General features: G+C 37.1%; 2 protein-coding genes across 2 annotated transcripts in view; both read right to left on the bottom strand.

The window, feature by feature from the left end:
• Positions 1–3,353, bottom strand: part of LOC129239128 (receptor-type tyrosine-protein kinase FLT3) — a 31,777-nt gene extending 28,424 nt beyond the window's left edge. Inside the window, exon 1 of the mRNA XM_054874441.1 lies at positions 3,164–3,353. Within this exon, the coding sequence (XP_054730416.1) occupies positions 3,164–3,295 (132 nt within the window). The 5' untranslated portion in view covers positions 3,296–3,353. The remainder of the gene's footprint in view (positions 1–3,163) is intronic.
• Positions 3,354–13,948: 10,595 nt separating this feature from the next.
• LOC129239127 (facilitated trehalose transporter Tret1-like) lies at positions 13,949–25,437 on the bottom strand. The gene is made up of 6 exons (XM_054874440.1): positions 25,227–25,437; positions 18,259–18,491; positions 18,045–18,175; positions 17,610–17,950; positions 17,110–17,531; positions 13,949–14,268 (listed from the first exon to the last, which is right to left on the bottom strand). The coding sequence occupies exons 1-6, from the start codon at positions 25,303–25,305 to the stop codon at positions 14,059–14,061; spliced, it is 1,416 nt and encodes a 471-aa protein (XP_054730415.1). The 5' UTR covers positions 25,306–25,437; the 3' UTR covers positions 13,949–14,058.
• Between the last annotated feature and the right edge of the window lie 205 nt (positions 25,438–25,642).

Raw genomic sequence — 25,642 nt, 5'->3', positions numbered from 1 at the left:
AATAAAACGTTTGTACCATATGAAATGAAGGCTGACCGCAATCGTGCTGAAGAATCTTCCATTTTCGGGTTTCTCGATTTAAAGTTTTCTTTGGACCTTATGTTCCAAAATGAGGCAGATCAGTTATAATACTTGCCAGCACACCTTTGACAAATTCAATTGTACCTGAAAAGAAAAACAAGCCGCAATACATCCTTGATTACAATGCAAACAAAGGAGGCGTCGACGTAATGGATAAAATGCTTTCTGCATATTCAACGAAACGCAAAACATTGCGTTGGCCCTTGGCCATGTTGTATAACTTGCTGGACATACTTGCATCATTCATCATTTACTCGGAAAACAATCCATATAACCGTCGCACAGACGCGCGACGAAAGTTCTTGCAGAGCTTGTCTAAGCAGCTTTTTATGCCAGGAATTGAACAGTGCTCTCAAGTTCCCCGGGTGCTGGGATTCCATCAAACACGTAAAGCTATCGAAATGGCACTGGATCGATCCCTTTCTGCTACATCTAATGTTGATTCATCTATTTTACCTGATATTTCCAACGATAAACAACCAAAATATCCTGTACCTTGTCAATACTGTGAAATAGGAAGTCGTAACAACACACGAAAAATCTGTAGTTGGTGCAAAAAAGCAGTGTGTAATGCACATGCCGAAACATATATTTTGGGAAAATGCTGTTCAACTCCTGAAAATTAAAACATTTTTTGTATTAAAATTATCACCTGAGTTCAATATTTTTAAATAAAAAGGTTATTACACACGTACAAGTAAAAAAAAGCACCATACAAGTCTTTTTTTTCTTAACATTACATTGGTTTTGCATGCAATTACGTAGTTACTACAAATGTAGTAAGCCGACCGGGTACGTAAGTTTTATATCCCGGGCACATGAAGGTTAAACCATGTAATTTGCGCTCTACAGTTAAACAGGGCGGGGGCAGTGTGGCATGGTATGGGATTGCATGTCCTATTTAGGCGTCGGAAATTTAACATTTATCGAAGGAAACATGAATAGAGAGATGTGTCTGGATTTGCTAAAAGATAATTTAGTACAAAGTGCGGATAAAATGGGCAATTAGGGATTCGTTTAGGTTCTACCAAGACAACGATCCCAAGCATACGTCTGATATTGTAAAAACTTGGCTTATCTGGAACTGCCCACATGTAGTACCGGCACCTGCACAGAGTCCAGATTTTGCGAGTCCGTTATTGAGAATTTGTGGTCAGTGCTGGAAAATAAGACAAGAAACCACAGTAGTTCTAATGCTTCTGATCTGAAGCGGCCACTGCAGGAAGAATGAAATTAGTTCCGATTATACAGCAAAACTTGTAGAATCTATGAATTCCCGATTAAACACTGTTCTGAATCAAAAGGGATACCCAAATAAGTATTATCTGTAATCATGAAACCGAAATTTTTAATGTAGTGCATCATTTCAGCTGTGACCTCAAAACTGTAACTGAATTATTTTAATTTGCCATATCTTTCTTATAAAGAAACACTTTTTGTTATTTTTTGTTACTAAATACCTAAAACATGTTATTTAACAATAACAACTATACGATTTTTTCTGTAATGAAAATACCATGAAATATGTTTGATATTTTTATAATTTGTTTTGGCTGCATCAAATAAGCTGTGAGTTACTGTATATACAGGGCTCGCCATCTATCGTTACGGATTTGAACTAGGTATTATTTGAAGAATGGTAACACTTAGCTGTCATCTGATTTGACAGAAAATTAGTTTTATTCTTCCGCTGAACGAAAATGGTTGTGTATACGCTCAAAGAACGCTGGGAAATATTGCGACATTACTTTGAAAATCATGGTAATGTTGCAGAATGTGTACGAAAATTACGTACGGCAATGGCAAGAAGAAAAGCACCGCATTATCAGCCGAAATTCTGATATCGTTTGGCCGCCTCGGAGCTGCGATTTGATGCCGTTGGATTATTATCTTTGAGGTGCCGTCAAAGACCAGTGTTATGCCAACAAACCAGCAACAATTGATGCACTGAAGACCAACATACGCGATGTCATAGCTGAAATACAGCCGCATACAATGTGTTGAAAAATTGGACCGATCGTATGGGATGGTGCATGGCTAGCCGAGGCAGCTATATGAATGAATTTGTATTCCATCATTAACCGGAAGGATTGTACTTCAAAATAAAAAAAAACAGTTTGGGCAAATATTGAGTAGTTTCTTTTTTATAGCATTTTTAATTCCGTAAAGTTATATGGCGGACCCTTTATATATATAATTGGCGCATATACCCTTTTTGGGAGCTTGGCCGAGCTCCTCTCCCTATTTGTGGCATGCGTCTTGATGTTGTTCCACAAATGGAGGGACCTACGGTTTCAAGCCGACTCCGGCAGATATTTTTTATGAGGAGCTTTTTCATGGCAGAAATATTATACAATCGGAGGTTTGCCGAGGGGCGGCCGCTATTAGAAAAATACTTTTTCTTAATTTTAGTGTTTCACCGAGGTTCGAACCTACGTTATCTCTGGATTCCGAATGGTAGTCACGCACCAATCCATTCGGCTACGGTCGCTGCCTATTCCTAGGGCAAGTAATATATGCATGTACAGGTTTAGTCCGACGTAACAGTCTATAGTATTTCGACATGGAAGTGTACGTATCCGTACCGTTAGTGTAGTAGTTTTTCGTTTTTATTGCTAGGGTTATATTTTGAATTGAGTGGAATTATTAAACATTTTATTTTTTTTTTTATTTTTTAACCGATAGCTCTGTGCGACCTCATTATCGAGAAGCCATTTTGCGACTTGCCTTGGCATAGCCTTAACTGACAGATTTGCGCAAACCAGCCATTGACAAATTGCTTTTCTAAGCATCTACCAATTACATTTTGATTAGTTAAGCAGTTAATTAACAATTGAGAATGCGGGCCTAAGTAAATGTACACATTTAAATGACGGAGTATAGCAATGTTTTACACTTCGTTCCAGATGTTACAAGTCTCTATATATTTATAAAGGATTTATTAAGAATGTAATTCCTTGAAGACTTTGGCTGAGCTTCTTTGCACAAGTTCGTTTGCGTGTGCATACTCGTATATAGTTTTTTTGTTGTTTCTTGTTTTCGTTTTTTGCAATATTGCCTTTATTCATTCACAAATATTTACATTGGAGGGAGCGCCACCGGCGTCTGTGCTCGTTGCCGTAGATTCTGTTTCTGTTATTCGCAAAGCAGCAGTCATTAAGAGAGAGAGCAGCAAGAACGTCATACACTGCATAAATAAGGATTTCGAACACATGTTTCATGCACTAGGAGCACATCTTCCTCTGTGAACTGCTAATGTGGATGATCTCATGAGTCCTCCTAGAAGACAAAAATAATAAAAACAAAATTAATGCTGCTGCTCTTGAATGTATTAAAGAAAAACGTGTACCATAAATTTTGCTAAAAAGGTTCGGACTGTTGGCTTGTTTTATGTAAATATCTGATATGTATACATATGTATGTATGCACGTATTTGTAAATATAATTTCATAAGGACATGTACAGTAGCTCAGAGAAAAAGATTTCCATTTTAATATTGCATTTATGGATACCAAATAAATTTTATTTTTAATTTTCGAAATTTGATGGTTTGCATTCATAAAAGTTGAGGTGTCAAATCCGAGAAAATATTTGTTAAAACGGATTTCAATCTAAGTGCGCTATTTTACAGTCACTTTAGACTACTCCAAAACCACTTGCCAACATCTGCTTGTAAATTCAATTTAGTATTGAGTTGAATTGAATTTGAACATTCGAGTTGCAGAACTAAATCGCTTTGGACGAATTTCTGGTGGGTGGCAAAAGTGTAGAAGAGCTCCACACCTGCTGGTGGTAGCAGACCCTCTGCTTTCTTAGTATTTGGTGATAACTAAGGTTAGGGGACTGCCATTCCACGAGGCGTGTATGATAAGTACTCTTAAGGCCATCGCCTTATTTGAAGTGGTGTTTTTTGTCATCATTTACATTTTATTTCCTCAAAATCGGTTCAGTAGAACCGGCTATGTTTGAGTCCATTGCCCATGTGAAGACCATTTTTTGAAGGCTGACGACTTTTTGAACGAAATTTTTTTTTTAATTAATGTATTGGTTTTATTATTATGTTTGTTTTTAACTTTTGGTAGAATGAATTTATTTATATTTTATTTATTTTTTAAGAGAAGATTAATTCCTACTTTGTCTTTTATTTTATACTTTATTAGTTTCTTTGCTTATGGTGGTTGGTTGGTTTAAGTTGTGATTCTTTCAGAATCCAACTAGCGCTTCCGCACCATTTTATTGCCACATCTTCGTTACCAACTTGTGTATCAGTACTATACAGCATGACTATATCCAGTTTGTGCGGTTCAGGAACCTTATTAGGTTGTTGACGTCTAAGCCAGACAGTTGTTCGAGACTCTCGAACAGCGTTTGGCCCAGGGTTAACATTCTGTCCTTCCATAGGGCAGGGCATTCACAGAGGAAATGGAAGATTGTTTCCTTTTTCTCCGGTTGTTTACAACGCCGATGTTCCGGGACGCAGATAAAGGTAACTTTATGGTTTTCGCTCAAGGTGGTAATGCTAGTCCTGCTTTGTTCCAGGCCGTTGTAGCTGAACCCAGTTCCTGGATTGCAGTTTGACTATCCGAAAGAATAGCGATATTGCCCTTAAAAGAGGGATCTGCGATTAGTAGCCTATAAGCTTCCCCTATTGCCAGTACTTCCGCCGGAAAGACACTGCAAGCATTAGGGAGACGCATAGATCTTTCAATTTTAAGTCTATGAGAATATACATATACCTGTTCCAACACCACAATCCATTTTACTGCCAATCTTTGCCTATATTAGTAGGATTTTTTTATTTATATGGCCATACAAAATTTTTATTTTTTAACAACGGATCAAAAAATAAAATACTAAAAACAAAAATTAAATATCTTTTTTTCATTTTTGCATGTTGCGATTTTCAAAAAACACCAAAAAACACCATTTCAAATGAGGCGAGTGCCTTAAGATAGGTTATTGTGTTACCACGATAGGGGGAGCTATAACTTTTTACCTCCCTGTAAAGCTTTATTACTGAGTGCGCCTCATGAGACGACATAAACGAGTATTGCAAAAGCCCGCCAATCCCGGCAAATAATAGTAACGCATCTTGGCCGTTGCGAGGAAGTAGCACCAGAAGTGAAGGGTTTCACCTATCCTTCGTCTCAGCAGTTGTATCAAATATCATTTGATGGGAAGCTCATCTTCTTCCCGTGTATGCGTTTTAAGCAGTGTTCGGTTATTACACCAGCCACTGACCATAAAAAGATGCGATCAGGGTAGATTAACAAATTAGAACAGTTTTCAACAGCTTCTGGATAGATTTGCTTAATTACTTTACATTCTTGACATTTGCTCCTTCAATGGGAAAAGAGCTACCCCAGCGGATCGGGGAGGCGACTAAAGTCCGGCAGGAGAGGAAGAGGCTCGGCTCGAAAGGCCTCATATAGCCCGAGTACCTCCAGCGGAAGGGCTGCAAAGCTCATCAGGATCGAGACCAGTAAGATCCTGATTACGGTATACGAGAAAATATTATTAGATTAGGAAGTCTGGTGAAAGCAGTATTCTATCACCTCAGTACAAGAGGGTGACACCTCAAAATGCTCGAAAGCGAGGACAGCTGGAACGCGGTAAAGAAATATCTACATCGAGAACGTACTACGAAAAAAAAGTTTGACCTTGAGACAGTGCGAAGTCAGTGCGACAACAAAGTGAAGTCGCACAAATAGAGACACAAGAAGACGAGTCTATAGCATGAAAGCTGGCTACAAATTTGTTAGACCCCGACGTGGGTGAATAGAATTGGTTCTTTATGGATGCCGTTCTGGGCCTTCCCGAAGTGATATAGAAACCAGTTCCGGGAAGGATGTCTCCCCAGAAGGAGAGGAGGGATCGTTTTAGTGGCTACACCACGCGACGCAGTAGACGATGGTCGCTGTAAGTGCGAAGGCATTTTGAACCCTACCTCACCACCAAAGAAAAGATGGAAAAAGAGCAAGAAGAATGTGGGAAGCCTACATTTTGGGCATAGTTCATCGCAACGCGGGAATACCCCAGTGATCAGGAACCCATACCACGCCAGCTCGTTCAACGCCTTCCTACATTAAATCGCTACCTTCGAGGATGTATTATTTGATTATTGATATCTAACATCAGTTTGACTATTAGACTTAATTATAAAAGGATCTTCAAGTCAAAAACCGGTATTTTTATTGCCGTCAGTTCAGCTTGAGAGACACGGCAGGGAATAGACTCAGTTTTAAAAGAATTCCTTTTGAGGAAGTCCTACTACTCACTCTATCGGTTAGCTTTTAGTTATGGTTAAAGAGAGCAGTGTACCTTGGGACGAAGTCTGTATGTATTTTATTTCTTCGAGTACTGGTCACACCAGACGGTACCCCTGTAGAAGAACATGAAACTTACGGCCTCAGTGCCGAACCTTAATTGAGCTTAACGTAGAGTTGTTTGAAATACTCACAGAATTTTAAATGGTCTTATTTTTTTCAAAAGATGTCTTTCAAAAATGGCTATTGGGGGAAATTGAAATCGCTCTCTGTATTACGATTATTTTTGCTTTCGAAAATGCATACTGCCTTGAAGATTATTCCGTTAAGTGACAGTTAATTTTTGTGATATACTGTAGATACATACATGGCTAACCACTCGTCTATATGCAAATGCTTTTGTCATTTAATACAAAACAAATTACGATTTGTAACCCCTAAAACCCTTGGAAAGAACACCTAATTAAGTGAGTGGGCATTTAAATCAATTAAAGTATCGCGTTCGGTTCCACAAATGATATTTAATGGATATTTAAGCAGAAAGCGTGCATCTACTAGGCGAAGGCTGAAGGGTCCACTTGTTGCAATTAGTGGAGGAAAAGGATGGTCAAATTAGACGATAGAGTCATGTGCGCTAGCCACCTTTGAAATTCTCTCCGATTTTATGTGCTTGTGTGCATATACAAGTATGCCTGCATATGTATGTGTGTGTGTGTGTTTATAATATGCCCTGCAGGAAAGGCAGATCTAGTGAGATGAATTCCTAGTTTATCATTGTCATCTGCTCAAAACGAATAATTATTAAACAAAAATATTATTACTTATTTTTGTTTTTTTGGAATTTTAGAAATTTATGCATTAGTAAAATTTTTTAGTTGTCTGCATTAATGTTATTCGAGGTATGTGTTGAAAGAGAAATAACTACGAAGCATACGATTGTACAACGGAAAAAGTCTTTTCTTAAAGTACACATTAGGCGGCCACGAATAGTGAGTTACGGGTGCGAAGCTTTTCGGATAGTAGTGAGATGAAGTGGATGGAAAACCATTTTGAAGAGAAATCTTAAAAATAATATTTTCTGTATAAGCCCGTTAAGTCCACGAAGGGAAAAATTTATTTCAGCTGAGGATGATTACATTGAAAAATAAGAATATAAAACCATATTTCCTTTAACTAATCCTCACATTTTTCATATTTTAGATTACGATCGTGGATACCAATGGATTAACTATATTGGGGAAATGTTTTAATTTACAACGAAAGAAGACAGTACCAGACAAAAGCAGCTACGGTATTAAAGTAATTATGGCTCCTTGGACTAACTCGGAATATGTTTCACAGTGCAGATCCAAAATTTATGAACTCTGTAGAAATAGGAACTCCGCGGTCAATATGGGAACACTCAACTTCGTACAAAACTGACAAAATTATGCTAAGAACTTAGAATACGAAAACTACAAACTTTATTTTATCAGTCTCTAGAGAAGACAGCACAATATTGTCTCACCCCACATCACGCAGCCAAAATTGAGATTAGTCAAGAGCGATGCGTAGGAGTCTAACACATGCAACGAAGAGAATGCTAGGGGTACTTTGGAACACCTACTACGGCACTAACCTGCTCTTTGCAGTATTCGACAAATGTGCCTGGGATCTACATACATAGTTTTTATCCTTGAAGGATATTGCTGACAAAAAGCGTAACGGGTTGTTAAAACTCGCGAAAACGTGCATTATGAATTATATTAATATATATAAAGTGATATCTTCGACTCCAGATAACAGGTGGCGCTAAAGTAATCCTTCTATCAGAAAATGCTATAAATTTTGCGATTGGCTCCTAATGTCAGTTCTGTTTTGACATTTGTGTAGTAAACACATGCAAAATACACGTTAATAAACAATGTTATGCTACACTGCTCCAGAATGCGGAATATTGCTGACTACGAGTATTTATTTGACCAATAATCGGTCGGTGACTTTGGCACAACGTGAATTTCGTCGCAGATTTCCTCGCCGTCCAACGCCTACTGGCGAAACACTGCGACGTTTAGCCGCTCGCCTCGAAGAGACTGGCACAACACGAGATGCTGCCAGGCGTGGCAGACCCCGGAGTAGCCGTTCTGCAGAGAATATTGCTGCTGTAGTCGAAGATGTCATGGAAGCGCCGTCGATATCGACCAGACGACGTGCCACGCAAATGGGTATCAGTCGAGGGTCTTTACAGCGAATTTTGGTACAAGATTTGAAGATGTTTCCGTACAAAGTCCAGACGGTGCATCAGCTGTTAGCTGCTGACCGCCAATCGCGTCTAACATACGTTAATCACCACCAAGAGGAAGATGATTTTTCATCAAAAATAATCATGAGTGATGAGGCCCATTTCCGTCTTAGCGGCTACGTCAATAAGCAAAATTTACGCTTCTGGGGCACTGAAAACCCGCGCGTAACCCACGAAGAGCCATTACACCCGCTCAAAGTCACTGTATGGTGTGCTGTTTTCGCTGGAGGAGTCATCGGACCTTTTTTCTTCGAAGACGTCGCGGGCCAAACGGTTACTGTGAATGGTGAGCCCTACAGAGCAATGATCAACGATTGGGATTGGAAAACATGTGGTTCCAACAGGACGGTGCAACGGCACACACTGCACGTGCCACAACCGATATGCTGAAGGATGCATTTCCTGGGCGCCTAATCTCCCGTTTTGGCGATTTGCACTGGCCAGCAAGATCGCCTGATTTGACCGCTCCAGACTTCTTTTTGTGGGGCTTTTTGAAGTCGCGGGTTTATGTCAACAAGCCTCAGACTCTTGCAGCTCTTAAAGACAATATCCGTCAAGAATGTGAGGACCTATCGCCGGAAGTTTTGGCCAAAGTGATGGAAAATGCCATAAAAAGGGCTCAAATGGCAATCAACTGTGGCAGCGGCCATTTACATGACATCATATTCTCGACTTGATGTAAAAAAAATTAAAAGACCAAATAAAAATAATCCACAAGAAGAATCAAAGTTTTTCATTTTTTTTTTTTAATTACAGCCAAAAAACATCGCAAGGTTACTTTTGCGCCACCTGTACATAGCACTGGCCACACTATGGACCGTAGAGGTCGGAGTGAGATCTTTTTACAGATCAGCCAGCACTACCTAACATAAAACCACGTTCATGCATGATATCTTTTGTTGGTGCTACTCGTTACTTGTGTAGCTCGCGTTCTGTCAAGTCGCCCTGTGTTGCCGTTCTTCTTAATGTTGTTGTTGACCGTAAACTAAAAACTAATATTTGGAAGGTTTTTGAACTCGATGGGATCATCAAAAAAGAATTCGTAACGTTGAAGAAACAAAAGTGTCCCTGTATGAATGTGGTCTAATGAAACTTGTCTAATATCTGAAGAGAGATTTGGCAGCATTGAAAATAATGAGTTATATCAGTTTTGTGAGATGTAGTCATACTCGGTAGCGGTAAAGCTTGCTTGTTACTTTCACATGCACATTTTTTGTCTAGTGAGCAGAGCCCAAACACAGCAGGCTGAGAAAATGCAAATGGAAGGCGCCTGAAGTATATTCCAAAATATGTAGTCAGGATGATGGAGTCGCTAACACGGGTAAAAATTGATATACATATCTGACACATAAATCTTTTGTTAGCTTTGCCTGGCTGAGCTTCTCCTCCGATTTGGGGTGTGAGCATTGATGCTGAATTTATACATCAGTAGATTCAGAGGTTATGACCACAGAGGGCGACCGCTATTAGAAACAAATATTTCTGCCGTTTGATGCTTCTTGCCTACTGTGGATTTCGAGGCCGAGGCAACCAATTGACAATCACGCACTAACCCATTCCCACGACCGGCACACTAAATAAAACCAGACACATCGAGTCAAGCCTAACTGAAGTTGACTTTGAGAATGACGCAAACTCCACTCCCAACTTCGAGATACTCGTATCGCTATTTTTCAAAAATGTAAAAAAATGAACATTTTATTTTCTAATAGAGAAAACTAGCACAAATTTGATACGAATTTGTTGTTATATAAAAGAAAGAAATAATTAAAAAAATATTTAAATATTTTGGAAAATTCCATTGCACCGCCTACTTTTATTTACATATTAAATAAATAAAAAAAAATTTAACCACCACGCAAAACTATAAAAAATCGAAAAGAGGGACTCGTATTTTCCTAAACTTATTTTTTTTATTTGGGTTTATATTAATGGTGCCGCCAGAGCTTTGACTTTGTCCATATATTTTACATCGAGGAAATGCTTTTTTTCTTAAAATTGGTATAAAATCTTTAAAAATTAATATTTTTTGAGATATAATTCCCTTCTATGGAATTATTTCCCTTCAAAAATCTTCAATAAATGCAATTCTAATAGATACTTATTTTTTAATTTATGTTTCCTATTTTTTCCATAATCATATTTTGGATCGCCTTAGTGAATCTCTGAACTAAATTTTTTAAACTCTACCAACGTTGTTGTAGCTGCACAAACATTCTCCATACATATACAAGGAATAACCTTGTTTTTGAAGCGTTTGAGAGATGCTGTATGTCGCAAACGGCCGGAAATGTGGGCAAACAATTCTCGGATTTTGCATGATGATAACGCGCCATCGCACCGATCCCAATTTATGCTGGATTATTTGACCAAATGCCAAGTAAATACCATCGTGAAAGCACCGTATTTACCTGATATGGCCCCGTGTGATTTCTTTTTGTGTCCCAAGTTGAAGTTTCAGTCGATAGAGGAGATCAAAGAGAATGTGACGAAGGAGTTGAAGGTCATCCTTTCGTCGGCCTACCGGGGGTGCATGGAGGACTGAGTTAAAGAATATCACATCTGTGTTGTTTCAGACGGGTCATATTTTAAAGGAGATAAAATAAATTTGCCTAACGAAATCATACAGAAGAGATTTTGTCTTTCTATTTCGTTCTATTTATTAGAACAAACAATGCCTGAGCTTGTAGGAAAAAAAACAAATTTACTTCTTATTAAATGTATGTGCTTTATGAGGTTAATGCATTTCTGAGACCTCTTCTAAATGAAAATTTTGTATGCTCATACCCACCCGAGCTGTTACGAACTTGAATGCTAAATTGCACAAAGAATCATTAAATGCAGGCCACACACACGTACACGCATACGGAGATGGGTAAGTAAGCACCAACAATAAATGACCAACACTTAAAACGAGCGCAATTGAAACAAAAGTGGGGAACAGTCGTTTTACTCCTTCTTGTTGTTGGACAAAAACGAACAGTCCTGCTACTTAATACCACTAATTGCTTTACCGTTTTGCATACGTAATTATTTTTGCATACAAATTTTGAGCCGCGAGTCCATTTAAATGGGTCGTGTGCGAGTGTACTAATGAAGGCGTCTAATGCTTAGGAAAAAATGTATCGAAAGTTTACTAAATTCAAAATGATTAATATGATGAAAAGAAGTATGTATTACAAAATGATTTTACTGATGAGCCTCGCCTGATTTATTATATACTTGTTTTTTTGAGTTTGAAATAATTTTTTAATAAAAGTTTCCCTCAGTCATGGCTGAGATTTTGGAAAGGTCACTGGCTGTACTCTGGCACTGGGCTGCCACTTGCGGCCTCCGAGTCAACTCTGACAAAACGGAGCTGGTGCTATTTATCAGAAAATATAAACCTCCACCCTTTCGACTTCCCAAATTAAACAACCACGTTCTCCCGCTCTCATCGGAAGTTCGGTACCTTGGAGTGATACTTGACTCCAAACTCCATTGGAAGCTACACATTGAAAATCGGGTAAAGAAGGCCAATATAGCCTTCTACGCCTGCAAATTTATGTTCGGTAAAAAATGGGGTCTCAAGCCACAGGTCGTGCTGTGGATGTACAACGCAGTGGTTTTGCCAATTTTAACGTATGGCTGTGTTGTTTGATGGGAAGCTCTTCGGAAGGGCTATAATATCACTAAACTGAAGAGGGTGCAAAAAACTGCATGCACTGGCATCACCGGAGCATGTAAAACACCGTTAACACCGTAGTTGTCCGAACTTCGAACAGACCTCTCTATCCGCAAACTAGAGTTTGAGGGTTGTGCAAGGGCAATCTTTCCAAATAGGCAAGATTGGATCGAGGGGAAAACGTGCACCGAAGCTTGCACCTCTGTCTTCACTGAAGGTTCGGAAGTCGGAGCAGGGGTTTTCTCTAAATCAGCCAATTTATTTATATTCTGCCGAACACTGCTAGTGTTTTTCAAGCAAAAGTCTTTGCGATCCTGCAAGCATGCAAAATGCTTAGGGAACGTGGGAGTGAGGGAGATATTAACATTTTCTCCGATAGTCAGGCCGCGATTAAGGCTCTGACGACGCCATGGTGCAGAACGCAACTAGTAAACTCCTGTAAGGAGGAGGTCAAATCTCTTGGGTGTGCAGGTAACATTTCTCTGATCTGGGTTCCAGGACATTTTTTGAAATGAAATTGCTGATGAGCTTGCCAGGAAGGGACTGAATTGGCTTCAGAAATCTCCTACCCGGTCATCGGCATCCCCCTGACAGTTGCTAAAAGAGAACTGTACAAATTATTTCTCAGGAAAGCGCAGAAAAGATGGAACTACATTTCTTCATGTGATATTTCGAAAACCCTTTGGCCCCAATACAATATACCAAGCACTCAAAAAGTCCTTTGGACTCCTCGCCATTCAATTTCCAAACTCGTAGCTGTGTTTACCGGTCACTGGACGGTCGGCACATACGAGGAAAAAGCTAGAGTTACCATTTAACTCCCATTGTAGAAGCTGTGGCGACCTTTCAGAGAAGAAGACTGTAGAGCATTTTCTCTGTATATGTCCGGGTTTGGCAGCTAGACGACTAAGGTCACTGGGCGCTCCTTTCTACGTCAGCCTGGGGCAGTGCGCCAACCTAAATCCAATCAATCTCCTCCATGATATCAACAGCTCTTGCTGGCTGTAAATATCTGCCTGTTGGAGGTCTCATAATGGTATCAATACGGCGCTTTAGTGCTACTTGAGGAGTGCCAGACCGGCACTTCAACTATTTCACCTACCTATATTGGCATATTATTTTTTTATTACTCAATTATTTACTACTACTAGGCGGCCGCCGTAGCCGAATGGTTTGCTGCGTGACTACAATTCGAAATCCAGAGAGAACGTAGGTTCGAATCTCGGTGAATCACCAAAATTAAGAAAACGTTTTTTCTAATAGCGGTCGCCCCTCGGCAGGCAATGGCAAACCTCCGAGTGTATTTCTGCCATGAAAAAGCTTCTCACAAAAATCATCTGCCGTTCGGAGTCGGCTTGAAAATGTAGATCCCTCCATTTGTTGAACAACATCAAGACGCACACCACCAATAGGAAGAGGAGCTCGGCCAAATACCCAAAAAGAGTGTACGCGCCAATTATACATATATATAATTTTTATAATATTCAGTATGGTATCAAATATTAAGATTTAAGAAAACACTTCTAAATTTTTTTAAGGTTATAAAAAATTTTATCCGCCCTCCCAGAAATAATTGTCAAAATACAACAAGTTCTTAAAATTTTTATTTTAAACTTAAATAATTATAATATATGTATCTCACTATGTACTTTATTTTCCAACAATGCATACATAAAAGTAGTTACTGGATCTTTACGCTGGCTTTTGCAATACTGTAGCTGTAGCTGTAGCTATTTTTGTTATAAAAACGTAAAATGTAGAGATTCTTATTTAAAATTGTCGTTATTCATGGATTTCCCCTTAGTCTCCGGCAGGAATATTGAAATGAAGAATAGCGCCAGCGCAGCAAACGTCGCACAGGCCCACATTGTCGCTGATAGTCCGAACGCGTGCATGAACGAGGGAAATACCTTCAGCAACGTAAAGGTGCAGACGCTCAGGAATGACAAGCAAATGGACATAGCTTTTGAACGTATCTGCATAAGTTGAGATTACAATTTTTATTATAACTAGAGCATTTCTTTAACATAATAGATTGCTTTATTAAAAATTTGTATATTGTCAATAAAGTACCTAAACTATTTTGGAAATTACGTAAGCGTAAAAACAAAAGTTTCCTCTTGAAAAAATACTTTCTTTTGTGCTCATATTTTAAATTAATTGTGAGCAGGACCGATTGAAAGTGGCAGGACCGAAAAATATCATTATTTCGATTCCGTGGATAAAATTGTTAACATTTTTATGCAGACGTCTTAAGCTTAAACTCTTCTATCATGTGAGGCGATTTTTTGTAAAAAAATTTTAAAAGCTAATTTTATGTTATTTAAAGCCTGTATATTTGGAGGTGTTTCAAATCGGTCCAGCTCGCTTAAATCTTAATATTTTATCAAAACAATGTTGGGGGAATTCCTAAAGTATAATTGATTTTATAATTCCGGGGGAAAGACCGCAACTTTTTTTGGTGAGGTTCCTAGGTATTTAAAAAATAATAATTAAAAAAGACTACTCAAAAATGTTTGAACTTTTATTCTTTCCTAAGATCCTCTAAAACTGGCTAAAGAAGCCAAGGAAAACAAAAATAGAAAAACCAAGGAAGAGTCTTTTGAAAATCAGCGGAATTATAATTATATAAAAAATGTTATCCATGAATATCAATGGCAATATTGCGGCATTTAATGCATTTTGGGATAAGGTTAGGTTAGGTTGAAAGGGTTGTCCTGTGGGACACACTTAGGCTCATAGCTCATTGTGATGCCGCGTGGGGAGCTTTCCCTCTTTCTCCTAAAACCAGTGTGTGCTTTTCAAAAATTTTAGAATACCTCCTATTTCTGCGGAACTGAGATCTTTCAACTCGTTAAAAAATTGTCTACCTAGAATAGAAAATCTCAGTCTGGATAGAGCAGAACAATGGCACAGAAGGTGTAAGATTGTCTCTTCTTCTTCCTCATCAAGACAACTTCTACAGAAGTCATGTGCTGCACACCCATCCTTTGCGCGTGCCTACCTTAGACAATGTCCCGTTATGACTGAAATCAGTGTGCTAAGACTGTGTTTATTTTGGCTTAGCCAAGATTCTGTGCGTTTAGCACTAAGAGTCGGCCACGGTTGATGGACGATTTTGCAGGTGGCTACTTTACGCCATCTTTCGTTTGCTTTCCTTACGATTTCTTCACGGATAAGTAGCTTACATGTTTGTAAGGGTATGCCTATGCCATTGTCTATGTACTCATCGGTCAACTTGATGCCGAGTCTCGCTAGTTCATCGGCTCTACAGTTACCCTAGTCTCTGAACCTTGTCAAGTTTTTTGATGTTCCCCCCCTTCTCAAGGGCATTCCACCATATTACAATACAATAGTAGAGAATAGGCCTAACCACTGCTGTGTACAGCCAGTGTATAATACTAATAAAAAAAATAATAATTTAAACACGAAATTAAAAAGGAAATTAAATTAAAAATTAAAAAAACATAAAAAAAATTAAAAAAACGAAATATAAACAAAAAAATTAAAACAAAAAATAAATTAGAAAAATAATAATTTAAAAAGGAAATTAAATTAAAAATAAAAAAAAAAATTTAAATTAAAAAGAAGAAATGTAAAGAAAAAAAATTAAAAGAAAAATAAATTTTATTTTTTATAAAATTAAAAGAAATCATAAAAACATTTAATAATAATTATAATAATTTAAAAACGAAACTAAAAAGGAAATTTAAAAACAAAAATAAAAAAATTAAATTAAAGAAATATAAACAAAAAAAAAATTAAAAACAAAAAAATAATAATAAATATAATAATAAAAACGAAATTAAAAAGGAAATTAAATTAAAAACTAAAAACTAAAAATTAAAAATTAAAAATAAAATTAGAAAAACTAAAAAAGAGTTAGAAACAATTGAAAGAAAATAAATTTTTATTTTTTACAAAAACAAAAAATTTAAAAAAATGTTATTTAAAAGAAATCATAAAAAAAATTAATTAAATAATAATAATTTAAAAACGGAATGAAAAAGGGATTTAAATAAGAATTAAAAAAAAAATAGAATAAAAAAAATTTTAAAAAAAATATAAACGAAAGAAATTAAAAAAAAAATAAATTTTATTTCTTATAAAAACAAAAAATTAATAAACAAAAATAATAAAAATAATATTAATTTAAAAACGAGTTTAAAAAGAAATAAAAAAAAAAATAAAAAAAAGAATTAAAAAATTAAGTAAATGAAATGTAAACAAAAAAAACATTAAAAGAAAAATAAATTATATTTTTCATAAAATATATAAATATATATTTTTCATACACATAAATATATATACATAATAAATTAGAAACGAAATCAAAAATGAGATTAAATTAAAAATTAAAAAAAAAAAATAAAAAAAAACTTAAAAAAAGAAATATTAAGAAAAAAAAAAATAAAAAAAAATAAGTTTTTTTTCCAGAAAAAAAAATTAAACAAAAAATGAATTAAAAAAAATAAAAAAATTAAAAAAAAAGAAATATGAAGAAAAACAATTGAAAGAAAATAAATGTTTATTATTCATAAAAACAAAAAATTAAAAAAGAAATTAAATTAAAAAAAAAACTAAAAAAAAATTTTTTTTTAATAAATTAAAAAAAATGTGTTTACTTATATGCTACACCTTTGCAATGTGTAGTGTGGCTATTATTGTGAACACAGGTGTACACACATATTTGTTTGTAATTATGTTCATATTTAAGTTTTGCACAACCTGTTTTGTTCTACGCTACCTAAAAGTTTTGAGCACAAAAATATCGAATTTTTAAAGTAATTAAAATAATATAATTTAAAGATGATTACCTTCGCGGGCAAAATCTCCACCAGCACAACGAAAGTAACGGGTATTATTCCTATATTACAAGCGAATATAATAAAAGTCATAATCAGAAGTGGTAGCCAAGAACGATAGGCCGATAGATCCACACTAGTTTCTTCGGCAAAGAAGGCATACATGCCAAAGGCAGCCAAGCAGATGCCCATAGAGGCGTTCGAAATTATTAGCAAAAATTTGCGACCGTAACGATCGACTAAATTGATGGCTGCAACTGTGCCAATAATTTGCACGACCCCAATAATGATGGTGTTCGTATTCGGGTCTATGTCTGTTTGAATGACAACAAAAATGCTCGACATATAATTTAGTAATGCGAAACTGCCAGTGAAAACATTCATTAACATCAGAATTATGCCCAGGCCAAAGGCGCGTATGGCTTGTTTGGTGACTGAAGTTAAAGAATAAATAAAAATTCAATTTTATGTGTAAAAACTTGAAAGCCAAAACTGTTTGAAATCTTACTTACAGAAATCACGCCATGTCACAACCTCTGTTTGCGTCTTTTGTTCCATTACCGAGTTTCTCAAGTCCGAAAATTTCACATTCAATTGCGCCACATCCTGCTTATTCAACGCTTTGTAATTGTAATAGAATTTAAAAGACTTTTCCGCGTTCTCTTCCTGCTCCTTGTGGAGCAGATATGTTGGGCTTTCGGGGAAGAATGTTTCAAGCAGTAAATAGAGAAGTGGCAACGATATCACCACCATCGGTATTAAGTGATACGGCACGTGTGAGGACAGTATGTTGCCAATCAACATGCCCGTGTTAAGAGCGAGCGTAAACAACGAGGTGAGACGCCCGCGAATACTGTGGGAGGGTAAAATGTGAATGAAATGTGAATATTAAAATGAAACAAAGATGATGAAAATATATGTAAGAGATTTTTGCCTGCATTACTAACATCGGATCAACGATTTCTCCAATGAAAATCGGTATAACCACATAAGTACCACCACCAGTCATGCCAGCGCAGAAGCGTGCAGCGTAGAGATATTCAATGGATTGCGCGAAGTAAGTGAGTAACCAAAAGCACTAAATTTCACGTTATTGGCGTTTATGTGTACATATTTAATTATATATTGCATTATTGTGTATAAAATCCAACGAAAACTTACAATATGCGGTATGGCAAGGCCGTAAATACAACCTTTACGGCCGATAATATCCAGAAGTTGACCGAAAACTGCGCTGCCGACAATAGCGCCGAGACAAATAAGTGCGCCCAACCAAGAGCCCTCCTCCACGGAGGCATTAAAGTCAAGTGGACTTCCATTCGGCGATTGGAGCTTCGCTAGCATGGGCGCAAACCAGCCAAGGCAAATGCCATGACAAAAAGTCAATAGGGTCACTAGGCGGCGACATTTAAGATTTAACAAATAAAATTTAAAAGCAAATGCGTAATTATATATGTAATTCTGTCAATTCTTATATGCATATGTATGTGTGTGTGATTTTTTTAAATGTATCTAATGATTTTATGTTAAAAATATCTGCTAAATTGTAAGCGCATAAGGCACGACAAGTGGCAATTAGTTGGCTGGAAGGCAAGATAATGACAATCAGAGAACATTTAAAGGTAAATCAGTTGGAAGTAGCTGCTTCTGGTACTCGTACCACCCACTCGTTCAATGGATGCAGGTAAGGAGCGCACTTTCACATCCTAATCCGATTATATTGGATTAGCAAGAAAGTAACTTCACCTTGCACAAATATTCGTATGTAGGACTTCCGCCAAGGTTATGATTTCTCCATTGATAGCTGCCAATCTTAGCTCGCCTTAGAAGTGCGTAATTTTTTTACAGCTGGATATTTCAATTATTTTATTTAAATATATTTATATTTTTATTTTAACAATGGTAGCAACAAAAAAACACTCTTAACAGTTTTTAATGATTTACTTTTTGTAAAAGAAGGAGGGCCAGTAAGGCAAACAAAGAGACGCATAACATAATTTTTTATGCTTAAAGTGGAGAAATCTTAACGAAGATACTGAGCGATGTATCGAAGTTTAGTAATAAAAGCAAAAATGGAAAAAGCGCTAATTGAGTTGAATTGTCAAGCAACAGCGGGAGAATTTGCAGGGAAGCTGAATGTATTATTATTATGAATGTATTATTATTATTATACTTCTTAAATTTGCTTAGACTGATTAAGAGGATCGTTAAACTGGGTTATGTGCAAATTCCAATAGATTCACTTAACAATGCAAATATGTGGCGATTAACATCTTGGAGTTTAATTATACAAATTTTTCGCATTGTAACATTTTTTTTTTGGTTAGAAGAGGGAGGGCCTTAACTTTGTGCTATTCGAAGTTTGTAGTCGATATTTTTAGGTTGGTTATTCGACAGTACAATAGCTTTAGTAACTTTTTAGTGGATACATCACAAGCAACGGGTTGTGATTAATTTATAGTGAACTAGTCAGCGGTTGTAAGAGACTTCGTTTATTTAGGAACCAGCCTTAACACAGTTTACAATGCCAGCCTTGAAATTCAGCGAAGAATCTCTCTTGCCAACAAGTGCTACTTTGGACTAAGTAGGCAATTGAGTAGTAAAATCCTCCCTCGACGAACAAAACTAACACTCTGCAAGGCTCTCATCATCTCGTCCTAACATATGGCGCAGAAACTTGGACGATGAAGCGACCCTTGGAGTGTTTGAGAGAAAGATTTTTGGACCTTTGCACTTTGGCAACGGCGAATATCGCAGACGATGGAACGATGAGCTGTATGAGTTTAAAAAATCGGAGCCATAGAGCCCATATTGACTATATTGCTCCGGTAGGTCCTGTGTGAGAGTATTGGGGGAGTCCACCGTGGGATCTTATACTTTCTTGCAAACAGTATCATATCAATTTTATCCGCATTTAGACCCCGTCTGTCCATAGCTGAACCGATCTGAGAGTGCATATTTGTCATGGTATTACTTATGATGCTAAGACATTTCCCCGTTTCTACTATGACAATATTATCTGCATGTGCTATTAGCTTGGGGACTTTCTCATCAAATTTCTTCAGTATCTCACCTTTGAAGAGTACCCCTTCCCACTACTCTGACTAACTTGGCTTCGTTCTACTCCGCTCCTATTCTTCTGCTACCTAATATATTTTTGAGCCACATATGAATCCCGGATTCTATACCTAGTGTTTCTATGCTATTCATTATAGCCTCCTTGGTCACGTTGTTGAATCCCTCTGAGATATCTAGAAATGTTCCTAAGGAATATTCCTTGATTCAAGAGTTTTCTCTATATTAAGTATTTACTATTGGGTTGTTCGGAAAGTAATTTCGTTTTTTCCCGACAGAGGATTTAATTGAGATTCTATGTTTCGACAGCTGATATAGCAAGGCTTGTGTGTGAATAAGTTCAATTGATTTTGCGCATTAGTTTTGGTCGATGTCCTTTTAAATATGAAGAGCAATAAGCAGCATTTTCGTCATATTTTACTTTTTTACTATAGAAAAGGTAAAAATGCTGTTCAAGCCAAAAATAAATTAACCGATGTGTATGGAGAAGATGTGTTGACAATACGCCAGTGCCAGAAGTGGTTTGCAAAATTTCGATCCGGAAATTTTGATGTCGAAGATGCACCACGATGGAAGGCCAGTTGAAGCTAATAAAGACGCGATAAAGGCATTAGTTGATGCAAACCGGCGAATAACAACACGTGCGATAGATGAGAGTTTGAATTTATCGAATTCAACTGATTATTATGACCAACTGAAAGGCCTGGGTTTAAGATCGTCTTTCAGTTTCACCACAAAAAAAAAAGAAATTACCTTCGCTAATAGTAGCGCAGTCTCTACATACCTGCCCTTAGTACATATAAGTGTGTTGAACCTCGGACAGGCCCCTGGAGCTAAAGAGTCTCTAATATACGCGTGTAAAAACTTGACTGAACCTCCATGCTTGACCGCAAGTCTTATAACCTTCTGGAGCATGGCCGGAAATATTCCATCAACTCATGAAGATTTGAATGCTTCAAAGGAATTGATTGCCCGTTCGAAGTCTTCTAACGACTTCTCACAATTATTTAGGAGCAGAAGTTTGATTAAGGGGTTAGGGGTAGTCAGAATTTTCAAAAAATCGATTTTTTGTTTTTTGCATTTTCTTAAAGTATAATGTTTTAAAAATATTGTGTAAAAATTTGAAGTGAATCCGACAAATACTTTTCAAGTTATTCAACAATTAACAAAGGGCGCTCGGCCGCTCCGGAGCCGATAGCAAAACTTTAAATGCGTTTTTCTCAAAACTATGTTTTTCAAACTGGTGAACACTGTAACTTAAAAACCGCTACGTAGATTTCAATAAAATTTATACAGCTTTTGAAAAACATAAAAAACTTGTGCCTGAACGAAGGATTTTTTTTTTCAAAAATTTCGATTTTTTTTTAACATTAACTGTTGGTTTTTTTTCTAAAATATGGAAAAAATTTTCTGAGGCCGCCATTTTGTTCATTTTGAAAAAAAAAAAAGCTTCGATCCGGCTCGAGATTATCTATCAATAAAAAAAATTTTTCTCATCCGATTGGTTTTAGATGAATCTGCAAGGACTTGTGATGTTCACCGCAAGGGACTTCTGGAGAAACGGGCTTCACACAAACTGCGATAACTTTTGCAATTATTATTATTTTTTTTTTGAAATTTTGGTGAAGGCAAGTTAAAACATGATGTTTTTATGCCATGTTTTTATTTTTGTTAAATAAATTAATTAAGTAGCAAAAAAAAATTCGTGAAAATCATCATTTTTTCGGGCCTCTGACTACCCCTAACCCCTTAACGCGAAATCATAAAATGAATAGAAACGTGGCAACCTATTAGCAATAGAGCAATTCGACAAGTAAACAGCTGCCAAGGCAGATCTCAGATTAAGAGAAATCGGTCTACTCAGAACGAACCAGGGAGTACACTCTTCAATTTTAGAAAAAATCCTCTGCATTCCTGGTACAACGGATCTCTGTAAAACCAAGGATATCAACTTAAGTAAATCCTTCGTCACAGCATTTTCTTCCAAAGAGGAACGGGCTTATTGTTAGAAAAAAATTATATAAACATCTATACAGATAGCTCAAAACTAGTCAACAGAGTAGGTTGAGGTTACTCCGATAAACTCGGAGTTAGTCAATCATTTCGCCTACCTGATCATTGCAATGTATTATATTTCAGGCAGAAGTCACCGCCATAATAAGAACGAGAGTATTATCCAGAAATGAAGTCTTCATATACTCAGACAGTCAAGCGGCATAAAAGCGCTTGAATCTAAAACACGCCCGTCAAAAATAGTCTTAGAATGTTTTAAACTTCTAAATGACGTATCTATGTTAAGTGCTACAAAGTACACCTTATTTGGGTGCCAGGCAACAGAAATATAGCAGGAAATTGCAAGGCAGATGAACTTACTCGAACCGGTACAACGCTCGATCTCCAACCGGATAAGACGCTGATACCTATGCCTATAGCCACTTGTAAATTACTTATAGATAGGGAAACCATCAACAAGGTAAATATCATACAAGTTGGAAAAACCTCACCACATCCGAACTAAGCAGACAGACTTGGCCGAAAAGCAACAGCGGTCGATGGAAAATCTTTTTAAGATTTAACAGAGAATCTATAAGAAAAATGAAAGGGGTATTAACTGGTTATTGTTTAATAGGCAGCCACGCTAGAAGGTTAGGACTCCCATACTTCGATTTCTGTAGAAGCTGTTTTAATACAAAAGAAGAGGAAACAGTCAGACACCTTTTATGTGAGTGTGAAAGCTTAGCTATGAGGAGGCTGCGCACTCTTGATACGGCATTTTTAACCGAATGTAGCGGACATAGCGCATCTAAAACTAACGAAGCTTTGCTCGCTTATTAAAGCTACCGGATGGTTTGAAAAGGAACCCATAGGGTGAGGATAAGCTCCAGTGGTATCACAATGGACCTGCGAAAGGTCTAAGTGTGTCATTGCGACAATCACCCTACCTACCTACGTGGCAAATGGTTCAAAATATGTATATAATTGAAGTATAAAAGTTTCCCGTTTCTTTTACACACCTTACATTACTTTCTTGCTAATCCAACGTTGCAGTTCGCAATTTTTTCACACACTCGCGGCACTGCTTGTAAGACTTTAAACGATTTTTTCTTGAAACCACTTTTTCCTTCAGGGGGGATTAATTGAACACTGTTGAATGAATTGATTTGAAATTTTGCAAGTAGCATCACAACTAAATTTATTTGGAAATACATAGCCCTTTTATGATTATATCAGATTTTTGTTTTAATTAATCAATTAATTTATAATTCACCACTCTTTTTTTTACCAAAAATTCAACCTTTTTTTTCAAAGGTGCATTATTTTTACTAAGTTTGATTTAAAATCCCGCTATGTACTTCCAAAAGTGTTAGTTGGTGCACAAATATAAGGTTGTCAAAAAAGTCTTGCGGTATTTCCGCAAGCTTGTCTTTGCAAGCGCGTAGTTCTAGTTGTATTCGTCGCATCGGTTCACGCTAGAGCTTCTTGGAAAGCTCTTTTCACGTGCTAACACGTGTTTGATTAATTGTTGTTTGCTTTTAGTCGTTCGTGAGTTATAGCGTCGCAAACATGGAGCAAAATAAAGAGAAAATACGGCATATTTTACAGTACTACTACGATAAAGGCAAAAATGCATCTCATACTGCCAATAAAATTTGTGCAGTTTATGGACCCGATACAGTTTCCATTTGCACCGTACAACGATGGTTTCAACGTTTTCGTTCTGGTGCAGAGGTGATCGAAGATGCGCCACGGTCCGGAAGGCCTGTCGTCGAAAATTGCGATAAAATCGCTGAATTGATCGAAAGAGACCGGCATAGTAGCAGCCGTAGCATCGGCCAAGAGCTGGGGATGAGTCATCACACCGTTATAAACCATTTGAAGAAGCTTGGATTCAAAAAGAAGCTCGATGTATGCGTGCCACACGAATTGACGCAAAAAAACATTTTTTCCCGTATGGATGCATGCGAATCGCTTCTGAATCGCAACAAAATCGACCCGTTTTTGAAGCGGATGGTGACTGGCGATGAAAAGTGGGTCACTTACGACAACGTGAAGCGCAAACGGTCGTGGTCGAAAAGCGGTGAAGCTGCCCAGACGGTGGCCAAGCCTGGATTGACGGCCAGGAAGGTTCTTCTGTGTGTTTGGTGGGATTGGTAGGGAATCATCCACTATGAGCTGCTTCCCTATGACCAAACGCTCAATTCGGACCTGTACTGCCAACAACTGGACCGCTTGAATGCAGCACTCATGCAGAAGAGGCCATCTTTGATCAACAGAGGCCGAATTGTCTTCCATCAGGACAACGCTAGGCCACACACATCTTTGGTGACGCGCCAGAAGCTCCGGGAGCTCGGATGGGAGGTTCTTTTGCATCCACCGTGTAGTCCGGATCTCGCACCAAGTGATTACCACCTATTTCTGTCCATGGCGAACGAGTTGGGTAGTCGGAAGTTGTCCACAAGAGAGTCCTGTGAAAATTGGCTCTCCAAGTTTTTTGACAATAGGGAAGCGAGCTTCTATAAGAGGGGTATTATGAAGTTGGCATCTCGTTGGGAACTCGTCATCGCACAAAACGGCGCATATTTGACTTAAATCGCATTATTATAACCAATTCTATAAACAATTGAAAATTCAATAAAAATACCGCAAGACTTTTTTGCCAACCTTATATTACAAATTTTTGTTTGTGCAATATTTCAGGCTTGACAATTTACTACAAATTCCTTATGTGCCGAGAAATTAAAAAAAAACTATGCCGAAGACTAGATTTTTTACCATCATTTTGCAACAAACAGTTTTTTTTCAAACTTTAATACTAAAACGAAACCCTAGTATTTTTTTCGTATTTCTAAAATAAATCGTCCAAGTTACGCACTTTTTGCGGCCGCTAGAGTGGCTTTAACCAAAAGCATTTTGGAAAGCTTGTAATCACACTTTGTACACTACTTTCAGCTTGTCGTGCTTTTGGCTTAGTTTGTTGATAATGCACATATGTATGTAAGTATGTATGTATGAATGTGTGCATGTATATATGTGCACAGTATTCATGGCTTTACCACTTGCTGCCGCCAATACTTGTGGGCGATATTGAGTACGACAAATGCCCACTGAATTTTTACACAAATTGAACAACATTTTTGGCTTTTTAATTTATTTTAAAACCAGTTTAGGCGTTCACTATTCCTAAAATAAGTACTATTTTTAAGGTTTCTCTTAATTTACGAAAACTCTTTGGTATAAGTTATTAACTAATTCGACTTGTGAACTCCATCACTGGTGGCTGTAAACTGATATTTCACACTTTCGAAAAGCCAAATGAAATTGCAAATAATCTTATAACTTTATGGTGGGGAGATACCCGCTTTCATCTCCGCATATCTTTCGTTTCTATGTTTCTTGTTTTTATTTTGGTATTTGGTTTTTTTCGCTTTTTTGCTATATTCAGTTTTATCTTGAGCACACATTTCATAGC

The sequence above is a fragment of the Anastrepha obliqua genome, chromosome 2 (genome assembly GCF_027943255.1).
Source record: "Anastrepha obliqua isolate idAnaObli1 chromosome 2, idAnaObli1_1.0, whole genome shotgun sequence".
Lineage (NCBI taxonomy): Eukaryota > Metazoa > Arthropoda > Insecta > Diptera > Tephritidae > Anastrepha > Anastrepha obliqua.
This window is presented reverse-complemented; position numbering and strand designations above follow the sequence as displayed.

Bases quoted from the DNA above. Each gene is read 5' to 3' on its own strand.
- LOC129239127 (XM_054874440.1), bottom strand. From the start codon at position 25,305: ATGTTGTTCAATTTGTGTAAAAATTCAGTGGGCATTTGTCGTACTCAA. The intron at 18,176-18,258 runs GTAAGTTTTCGT...CGTGAAATTTAG, and splicing joins GCCTTGCCATACCGCATATT to TGCTTTTGGTTACTCACTTA. The intron at 17,532-17,609 runs GTAAGTAAGATT...CTTTAACTTCAG, and splicing joins TGTGACATGGCGTGATTTCT to TCACCAAACAAGCCATACGC.